Raw genomic sequence first — 10,489 nt, 5'->3', positions numbered from 1 at the left:
AAATAAAAGAGAAAAATATCCCATAATAAACAGATTTTTGGGGATCACATTATGAACTTAAAGTACATTTAACAAATGACTACATTTGTCTTCATATTCCTTTTGATTTTTTTTAATGTTAGTTTGACTTTTTTCTCTCTCCAAATTAAAAACAAATTCAATAATTCACTTGTTTCAAGAGCGAGTGCGTCAATTATTTCTCTCCTCTTGAGTCCAGTGATGCAGTTCTTTCGTTCCCTTTTAATTGGAGATGAAATATCTAGTGAGCCTTGAGTGCAGCGGGAGAGAAGAGAGACGCTTTTTAGTCGATGCAATATACATGACCTGCCATGCGGGACATCCACGACTGGATCACGTGACACCGGGCGGTGCCTCGAAAACAACTTCAACATCCAATGACAACCGAGCTGTTGTTGGTGGACCAGAGGCGACTCCCACGGACTGTTAGGAACGCGCCTCGCAGTGTCTCTCGGGAGGCATTTGGGGTCGCGAAGCTTTTATTTCCCCGCGGATTTTAGTCACCGAGTGAAGTTCACTTGCTTAAGAAGGCAGTGGGTTCACTTAAAACCGTCACTGTGAAACGCCTGAGGCCCTGCAGCCTTGCAGACAGCGGCGGGCCTGCTGGAATCCCGAGGCCTCGCCAAACACGGGGGGGGGCGATTCATTGGGATGCTGGAGAGCAGAGGTGTGAAGTGTCAGAGTTGGACGTGCAGCCGCGCTTCCCCTGCCACTCACCACGCACCGGAGTGATTGACTGCGAGGTGGTCACGGCACCGGACGGGCCCACGGCACCAGATTGCTGCATGCGCCCTGCAGGTGTGAGGCCGCAGTGTCTGGCATCGCCGCGTCTGGACGAACATCACAGGAATCATAAGAAGATGCAGAGATGTCAGTCATCAAGCGAAAATGTGTTTGTTTTGGGGTTTTTTCTTTTTTTTCCCCATCTTGTTGGCAGCGATCTCTCCATCTTGTATCTTCCATCATTAGACGCTTTTGCCTTTTGAGCAACGCTGAGATGGAAGACAGGCTGTATGGGAAAAAAAAAAAAAGACCCACTCCAGGATTCTTGTGGGAGAGGAGGGGAGTCTTTGATGTTGTGGAGTTTCATGCAGGCAAATAACACACTTTGATATTTCATAAAGCATCTCTGCTAAAAAATAAATAAATAAAAAAAAGTCCCGGCACAAACATCTGCACTCGTGCTTCAATGTGTGGCTTGAATTTAAACACCCGGCTGAAAGATTTGCAGTTATTTTGACGGCAGATATTCGTCTTACACGCCGAACGTTCTGAAAGTGAATATCTGTCCTGTTTGATTTTTCTCAGGAAGATAAATCCGTGTTTGGATGAACATAAAAGGTAATGTATTCATAAAAGCTGTGATGAGTGCAGCTGTCTCCAGCATCTGACATCCAACCTGAGACAAGCCGCCGGGGGAGGTTTGCTCCATCCTTGCTGCATCCGTGCACACTGATGTTTACGGGTGCAGCGTTGAATTTATTGTCTGACGAGAGCAGTGCAGGTACTAAGAAGTGTTTCTCCAAAGATGGTATTATAATTCCTCAACATCCAACACTGACTAATATACAAATAAAGCTTGGTGTAAAATATCTGTACGGGTTCATTATGAGTAAATACGACCAGTCAATCAAACATTGTGCGTCAAGGCACTTGTACAACATGTCATTCAACCGCTTGTGTGGCATCACCTCATATTCACGGGCCTCCTCTTGTTGAAATGCGCCCTGCTGATATGTTTTCCACTTTGCTAACAATTAGGCCTTGAATCAGTGTTCATTCCCTGATAGAACTGCTGGGGCCCATCTCGTCCCCCCAGATGATGGGCGTCCAGGCCGCGCCGATGCATCAGATGTGTTTTCGCGGTGGGTGTGAGGTTTCATCTGGGTGCCGCCTCCGGGGGCCGAGGCTTGTTATCCTCCTCCGACGAGACGCGGGGCTCGCTCTCCAATTAGAACGCGTCTCCCGGTGAGAGACACGCCGAGGTCTGACGCTGCTCCTCCGATCCAATCAGCTTCCCAACCTCACTTTTTCACCCGCTCCACGGAGAAGCGGGGCTCCTCGCGCTCGCCTGACAAACGGATGCGGCGACGGCGCCCAATGGCGCCCGACAACTGTCTCCAATTTGGGGGGACTTTGCAGAGTTTCTCAGATGTCGAACTTGAAAGGGCACGTCCCCAACAAAGTCTCACATTTGTTAAAAGTCGCCCCCCCTCCTCCTCTTCTCAGCTGGAGAATAGAAAGCAGTAAACGTACAAGCAGAAGGAGCTTCTTTTAGACTGTCCCATGATGTTGTTTTGTCAAACGGCCTAAATTTAGACTAAACATCTTCCCCTTCCCTCTCCTCCATGGGCCTGATGGAGCAGGGCACACGCACGCGCTTATTAAGCGTCACCCCTGCAGACTGCAGTTCCAACATCGGTCTGCAAATAGTTGAAAAGGTGTCACTGCAAACATGGGACGGTGCCACGGTTGTCGGCACTTCATTTTAATTTGGCTACTAAGCCGCTGGAGATTTGGACCACCGGGACATCCTGTCGGCTGCAGAAGTTAAACTATTCTGAAGCATTGAGACTCGACGAGGTGCTCGGCTGAATCTGTGCCTCTGCAGTGTCAGCGGCTGTCTCACTCGGATACCAGGGAAGCTCATTCCACCCCGCGTGGAACGCCAGAGGAACGCTGGGCCCACGTGTGCTGTGTTAATAAAGCATGCGTGTAAAATATCCCGCAGGAAAACATTTTTTATTGCTCTGTTGACAGTCATTTGTTGATGGCCTCAAAATGTACATGTCACGGACAGATTTCTTTTGAAATGTTTCTTTCCGACTGCTTATGTTTCATTTTGAGGCTCATTAGAAATCCTAGTGTTTATTTGAAGTGACATCAACCAACAGGGTTCTGCAGATGAACTGTGTTATAGATGCATGTGAGGAACATCAGGTGTGACAAATATATATATAAATATAAAGAATATATTGAGTTCTTCATGCACCATGCTTGATCATTTTTTGTTTAGATTTCCGCACGTAGACAAACAATTTTGCTGCTTTAAGCATTAAACAATAGCAGATTAAAAATGATGATCAAGAGAGCTTTAAGCCTTCTTTTAAAACGGGAAGATACAAAGAACAACATGTGTCAGATCCTGTCCTGTTCGTGCATCAACACTCGTTCTGCTTCTCTGCAGCTTCTTCAAGTATTTTGAGCATTAAATAAGGACGCCGCTGCTTTATGCCACGGATCCCAAAATCCACATGTTCAAAACGTTCAACGCGATGTATAAAGTTATATTAATATCAGCGAGTAAAAAAATGTATCGTCATAATATCCACACATTAGTTTGAACAAATACTCACTAAGCTTAACAAGCATCTAATTAGCTGCAGTGCAAACAGGTCACTTTGTTGTGTTTCAAAATGCAAAAGATCTCCTGATTTGCATCGCTGGTTTCTGAGGGAATTCTCACTTGAAAATAGAGCTGAGTGTGTTGATATGTGAGCGAGAAAAAGGAAACGAGAGAGAGAGATTTGACCTGCACACCGTCTCTGGAGAGCCTTCAGTCTGATTAGACTGGCTGGAGCTTGTTCTAGGTGGGGGGGGTGGGAGGGGGGGGGTTCTTCTCTCCAGACCTCGGGCCTAATTAGGACCCATGTGTGCGATGCAGAGAGCTGCAGCTCTCTGTAAGCTCACCTGTGTGCGCTCGGGGGACAAAGGGAGCCACAGAAAAGGAGCCGAAGATGACAAGAAGGGGCATCGGTGGCGGTGCAGCCACACCGCCTGTGTTTGCCCCACCCGGAGGTTGTGTGGGTTTAATGAATGCTGGGAGGGAGGGAGAGAGAGAGAGAGAGAGAGAGGGAGAGAGAGAGAGGGGGGGTCTCTCCACAATGAGGAGAGAGTCTGAGCAGACTTTACGCTTCCCGAGCTCTCTTTATTTGGATGTCAAACACCAAGAAGTCTTCAAAGTGTTACACAGGAACGTCAACGGGGTCCTCAGTACTGTCGAAGCGGATAAAAGTACCTCGCTTCTGAGGTACGACGATAACACGGAGAACCGTCGGGTCCCACATTGCACTGGCAGGGAAATCGTTATTATTAGTCAAGGAAACAGATTCGATATTAAAAGATGAAACGCTCTTTCTGCTGTTTTGTATTTCTGTACTCGAGCGAGGAGTCCGCACACTACGTCCGCTTCCACGACACTGATGGAATCATTGCTGGGATAGTTAGCGATTATGTAATAATAAGGTGATGCGTTTACACAGGATGGACTTCCTGCCACATAGTGAGCTGCACCAGGCGAGTTGGAAGTGAGACCGGCTCGAGAGCAAATGTCGTTAATGGTTTTACATTCTGCTCACAAATGCTAAAACTGTTTTTTATTTTCTCTCATGCACACACAGCCACTGGTACCCGGTAGGTGAAATAATAACACTCTCAAGCGTAAAATTCAAAGTGCAACCTGAAGCGTTGAGGGTGACGTGTGATGATTGGAATCCCATTTACAGCGTCCACTCGTGGGAGTGATTACACCATCTCATACATCCCTGCTTGTTGTTACGGCCTCGTATCAGTCCGCCTCTGACAGTCTTAGTATTCATTTCATGTGTAACCAAATCCAAACTTTTCACTGCGACGTGGAGTCCCAGATTGTATTTGATAACCTGCCACGACGAGGTGTTCCCTGCTCCGTCTTTGTGATGTGATTCCTCCCGCCCACGCCGAGGCACACAGCTCACCTCGCAGGACGCAATAAACCTCAAAAGGGTTTTCGGCTGCAACAACGGCGACGGATGTAAAAACCGCCGGTGGTCTAATCTGTGAAAAACAATCATTTTTCAGACTAGATAGGGAGGTGTGGTACTAAATCAGCGGTTTTCCAAGAGGTTCTCACTCAAGGATTGAACAGGTAATTCAACATCAAGGTCAACGTTTTAGATAAGAAAACAAACAACAACAAAAAACCGTATCTGTGCTTCTGTTTCATCATGAAGGGGCTTTGTGACAAAAGTGCTGATTAAATAGTTTTGTAACAAATATATAAAGTTTTTTTGCAAAGAAAGCACAGCGAACCAAGTGAAGTGCTGCATGTCAGAGCATGAACTCATTTACTGCAAAGAAGGACCCCAAAAACCTTCCACCCCGTGTAGAAACTGATGAGACCAACAGTTTGGGACGCGAGGCGGTTCGCTCTTGCGTTATGGCTTTACATCTCAGATTAACCGCCACAGTGCGGCAGCTTAATTCGCCTCCCCGAAGACTTCGCTGACATTTTCCAAGGTCTTGCTTTCAAGCCCTGCCGTGATTAGTGAAGCAGGTTTTAAGAGGAACTAATCCCGTTGCCTGGAATTTTCTCTTTTTTTGCTTTCTAATAAAACCAGTCAGCAAATTGGGAATCTAGTCGGCGAATAACAGAACTCACGTGATGGCGTGGGCTAAAATGACGGCTGCATCCTGGCGACAGACGGGATGCTGATGCAGGCTGATCGTAACCGGCGCGTAAGCAATGTCATCTCAGTTTATAGCAATGTTCATTAGTGGCACTAATACAAAAATAATACTGCTAATGCGGGTTTCACTCCAAAAGGGGTCTGGAAAACCGGCTGACAGTTGGCTTAAACACGTCACATCAAAGCATGCAAACCGGTTCTAGCTGTGTGCAATACATAAATCCCTCCTGTGCCATTTGAAAACATCCCTCGGACCTCTACTCCCACTTGAAGTCGTGCCCCACCATTTCATAGAACTTGACGTTGTACGGCCTGTAGAAGTCTCGCAGCTGCTCGACGGCGTCCCGGTCTATCTGCACGTGGGTCCGGCCCTTGGACTTGCCCAGGCAGCGGGGCGAGCCGCTGCTCTCCGGCTTCTTGAGGCAGGGGAAGCCCTTGGTGCGGTTGAAGTAGAAGTGCTTGTCCGTGACGATGCGCTTCAACCCGAGGAAGTCCTGCAGCCGGGCCAACTCCCCCGCCGGGTCGGCGATGAGGCGCTCCCCGCTCACGAAGTGGATCTGGGCCAGGGGGAAGTGCCGCAGCCAGTTTTCCAGGTGCAGGGCGTACAGGCCAATCCGGATGGCGTTCCAGGACGTGTCCACGATGCCCAGGCTCTGGTTTCTAAAGGCCAGGTCCTGGAAGCTCGCTAGGTCGGGGGTTTTGGACAAAGTCTGAGTGTAATCGGATATCGCACGGGTGACCGGGTCTCGCACCACCGCGATGAGCTTGGTATCTGCGGACATGGCGGAGATCCGGCGGGGCGTCTCTTTGGTCACGAAGTAGCTCGGTGTCTTCTCCATGGTGAGTTGGCTCTCGAGAGTCCTTGGCATTAAATCTCTGCAATGGAAGAAACACAAAGGGAAAACTCCGGTAAGAGAGGGGTCTCTCATTTATGTTTAAGTATATTCCCATGTGATTTTCTCGCTTTTCCACAAAGGCAGATATAGAGGTAGAGGACGCCGCGTCCTTGCGTTCGCTCAGTCGGATGGAAAACATGCGTCAATTTAGGGCAGGACGGCAAAAGTGAGCCTTGAAAGGAACGAACCCCCCCCCTCCCCCCCCTCCCTTCTGCAGCTGAGAACTTCCAGTTTGGACAATGCAAATGATAATGGGATGCACGGCCATCGCAGTATGTTGTCACGGGAGACTCGTCTCTCGCAGACAGGTCTCCTGTGCTTCCGCCCCGCACGGTTCAAGAGCAATAAATCACTGCGAATGCAAACGGAACACCTGCTGTATGGCAGAGGGACTCCGTTGGGTTACTTCTGGGTCTGCAAACTAGGCCGGAGTTGTCTTCGAAAGAACTAAATTGATCAGATGGGTCTTCAGGGTAAAAGTTTCACGTTTGAAGCGAAACCATGAAAGATCGAGGACAGAGTTTACAAAGAGCCGGTCAACAGAGCTCCAATTAACGTGCACATCCATAATGGATTCATCTGCTAAAAGGCTCCATGACAAATTTGGTTGATGTAATAACAGAACGTTGACATTTCAGGACTTAAACCACAGCACGCTGGGCTTTTGTTCATAACAATGAGTTAATTAATTATCCAAATATCAATCAACGAATGTGTAGGAGCCATTTTTGTTTTGTAGTTTTGATTGTTAGCTCCACCCCCTTTGGTGGTGGGAGGTTTTTCAATTAGGCCGCAAGGTCCATATAATCAGGTGGGTTACCTGGCGCAGGTGTTGGTGAGAAGCGAAGTAGTTTTTTGACCGTGAGCGTGAAGTGCGGAACGAGAGCGAGGAAGGTGAGCGTGACCGGGTGGAAGAGGCATGTACGAAGATAATTATGGTGTCATCTAAGAACAAAATAAAGGACAATCAAAGAAGTGGAAATGTCTCAAGGAATATTTAAACGCGTCAAAACGAACTCAAAACACCAACCGAGAGGACCTAACTTTTGATGGGCAAAACGGGTCTCTACATAATTGATTAAACAAAACTAAAATTTTAAAGCATCTTGCCAGGAAAAACAATGCAGTGCTGTCTCTGTGCTGAGTTGGAATCGTGTTTTTGAGTCTTCTCCTCCTGTGTCCCCCCCCCCCCCCTGTGTCTCCGTTCTCCCCCTTCATCAGTTCTGGTTTGGTGTCTTCTGTCGAAGGTTTGGATTCCTGTGCCGTTTGCCTTCATCTTAGACTGTTTATCCATAATATATCCGCGTCTTCGGAGCTCCGAGCTGCTGATGTCGCCGGCGCAACAACATCAAACGGTACGAAACAAAGAAAATTTAAAATACCCAGAGGGTGCAGATGAATTCCCTTTATTCAAAATGATGTTCTCGAGAGGTTCGTTGTGAAATAACCTGTGAAATAACCAACTGCAGCCTTCAACTCGCTCATTATTGCATTTCTACTCATTTGCATATTGAGAATGAGACTTAGAATGAGACTAACTTTTCAGAACAATAGTTTGGCTCTATTGATAAGAGTTGACTGAAACGTTTCCAGAGAAGCAGCGGTTTGTTTTCAACGCAATCCTCAAAAGTCAGCGAGTTGGCGTTTGACCTTTTTTTCCTCGCCGCCTTTGACAACTGACCATCAAACTAGCGTAATAAGCGAGGGTTCACGTCTCTGAGGCACAGCTCCGAGATACAAACCGCCCCAAAAAGGGCCAATTAGTGGAGATCCTTTCAGTCGCACAATCGCACTACTGATACCCGTCTGTAAGCTGCATGACAGCCGTCATTAGAGCGAGCGAGTGTGTTTGTATGAGTGCAGGATATTTCTAATCTACATCTGTAATGTGGAGTTTAAATAATCCAAAGTTCCCTGCAGTAAAAAAGTGAAGCGAGTCATGACGCTCTAGAAAAAACACAGGGGCACTGAGGGGACGATTTAATGTTATTTTACTATACTGGAACTGGCGTGAGACCAAAATGACTTGACCTTTTTTTTTTTTCTTTGAAAGAAATGTAGAATTAAATTAGACATCTGACCAAATATCGTCATCATCCTCAGGGCCATTTAACAGTATTTTATGCCGTCATCATTCAGTTAGACTGAAGAAAAGCAGATATCTGCATGTTAAGGCCAAAGGGCTCATCTGACCAGCGGAATGTTCACAGGCCCCGGACAAAGAAAAGGTCACATCTGCGCAGGTGAGACGTGCTGTTACCTGTACCACTCCAGACCTCTGTCATAGTTCCTGTCGAAGAAGTGCGTCTCGGTGCCAGCCGCGCGCACGTCCGGGTGGATCCGTATGAACTCCAAAACCGCCCTGGTGCCGCCCTTCTTCACGCCGACTATGATGGCGTTCGGTAACTTTTTATTGCCCAACTTCAAGTTGCCCATCGGCGGACTGGGCGTGTCGACGCGGAGGGACGCGGCGGGTCCTCGGTCCGACGCGTCGATGCCGCTCGGTCGCGCACCCAGCGGCCAGACGCACGGCGGCGATTTGTGAATGCGCCTTTTGGCCCCGTTGGCCGGGGCGCGCCGGCAGCTGGGCGTTGGATCACCTGACTTCTGCGTATCGGCAGGGAACAGAGCCCAGTAGCAGAGGCACGACAGCAGGAGCGACAGCAGGCAGACGGATGTCCTCGTTAGCCGGTGTGAGGCGGGGAGGGTTCGACTGAAGAGGAGCACGCATGCCATCTCTCCGCGGATAGGAACAGTACATGGCTTTTGAACGTTGATCTCGCGTCCCGTGCCTTCTGAGTGCTGAAGTCGCGCAAGTGGCCGGAGTGCCCGCTGTCTCCAGAGCCGAAAGACGACTCCTGCGTCCCGTCACCTGGTGGTCACCGCTTGCGCCGGGGGGCTCACGCGCGCGGTCCACCTGTGTGCCACCTCCTCGGTTCGTCCGTCCAACGGCATCCTTCTCCGAGCGCCGACTCTGGGAAAGTCCCGGACGTCTCCATGGCCACCGGGCAGGAGCGCGCTCTGTGAGCGCGACCGGCCGAGCGACACGAGAACGAAGCAACGTGGTGACGTCACAGCACGCACCTTTGCATCCTCGTTGAGCTTTCCATCACGTGGGTTGCTCTTTTTGGGGGTTAATCATACAGGTTATGGTGACTGTGCACAGTAAACGCAGAAGCTCAGTGTTACTTTCCAGTTTTGTGAGTGTTTTTCCAGGAAGATGAAACATTGAATACGTTTAAATTTGACTAAAGAAGCTGACGAGAATAAATCAGAATCGTGATGTTTTATAAGCTTTGATTTAGACATTCATAAATATTCACATCAGAGTGGTTTCCGACCTTCTGTTAATGAGTTACATTTCTGCATTTTTATGGTTTGTCTTTATCACTTATCTGCAAATTGAGATTTACATACTTGAAATCTGTCCATAGCATGCTCAACAAAAAACATGGAACCCCGAACATCAATAATTTAACATAATTAATCCAATTTTGCAAACTTAATCTGCCGATGAACACAACATTTTCTCAAGAAAGAATGAGACCGGTGTGTGTGTCTCAACCGCTCTCTCAGGAATAGATAAAAATTGTTGATGCTCAACCATCGGCCAAAATGTAGAACATCAACATCACTTAAAGTCGAGCAACAAGGAACCTCCAGCGACCCCCACCAGAACCTCCCTCTCCCCTGCCATCTAACGTATTTTTCTCTGTCTTGAGGTTGCAGTTAACCTTTTTCATTATGCTTTATTAAGTCACAGCAACACAGTTTACAGGAATTGATGGTAGGCCCACCAGAGCATGGCCGGTTTGTCCTACTTGAGGGACCACGTTGCAAAGAAATAGGCCCCCCGCTCAGGCCCGTTGTCCCTCTCGGGCTCCTCACGACTGACACAAACGCAGACCGGCCGGTGGGGGGGGGAAACTCCCCCGGACTGCAGAGACGAACTGGGACGAGTCCCGAGTGCCGCGGCGGTCTGCAATCTCAGAGGCCTCTGATTAAAGAATGATTTATAGGAGCCGGTCGCAGAGGCCCGCTCAGCAATCCGTCTAGGGAATGAGATTTTTCCCCATGGAAGAGGGCGGGTAAATCAAACCTTGGGGCAAGGAGCCTGCAAAGCTCTGC

The 10,489-nt window shown here is 48.5% G+C and overlaps 1 protein-coding gene across 2 annotated transcripts; it reads right to left on the bottom strand.

Moving 5' to 3' along the window:
- Positions 1-3,920: 3,920 nt before the first annotated feature.
- Positions 3,921-9,742, bottom strand: LOC120819582 (heparan sulfate glucosamine 3-O-sulfotransferase 2). 2 transcript variants are annotated; one of them, XM_078103708.1, is made up of 3 exons: positions 8,622-9,742; positions 5,750-6,341; positions 3,921-4,833 (listed from the first exon to the last, which is right to left on the bottom strand). In XM_078103708.1, exons 1-3 carry the CDS (start codon positions 9,095-9,097, stop codon positions 4,618-4,620), a joined length of 1,284 nt encoding a protein of 427 aa, XP_077959834.1. In that variant the 5' UTR covers positions 9,098-9,742; the 3' UTR covers positions 3,921-4,617. The 2 variants fall into 2 exon arrangements, with proteins under 2 accessions (XP_077959834.1, XP_040033057.2); XM_040177123.2 differs by having other exon boundaries at positions 3,921-6,341.
- Between the last annotated feature and the right edge of the window lie 747 nt (positions 9,743-10,489).

The sequence above is a fragment of the Gasterosteus aculeatus genome, chromosome 5 (assembly GCF_964276395.1).
Source record: "Gasterosteus aculeatus chromosome 5, fGasAcu3.hap1.1, whole genome shotgun sequence".
Classification (NCBI taxonomy): Eukaryota; Metazoa; Chordata; class Actinopteri; order Perciformes; family Gasterosteidae; genus Gasterosteus; species Gasterosteus aculeatus.
The sequence above is the reverse complement of the archived record's forward strand: the minus strand, read 5'-3'. Positions and strand labels throughout refer to the sequence as shown.

Bases quoted from the DNA above. Each gene is read 5' to 3' on its own strand.
- LOC120819582 (XM_078103708.1), bottom strand. From the start codon at position 9,097: ATGGCATGCGTGCTCCTCTTCAGTCGAACCCTCCCCGCCTCACACCGG. The intron at 6,342-8,621 runs GTAACAGCACGT...CTTCCATTGCAG, and splicing joins AGAGGTCTGGAGTGGTACAG to AGATTTAATGCCAAGGACTC. The intron at 4,834-5,749 runs GTGGGGCACGAC...TGTTTTTCACAG, and splicing joins ACGTCAAGTTCTATGAAATG to ATTAGACCACCGGCGGTTTT.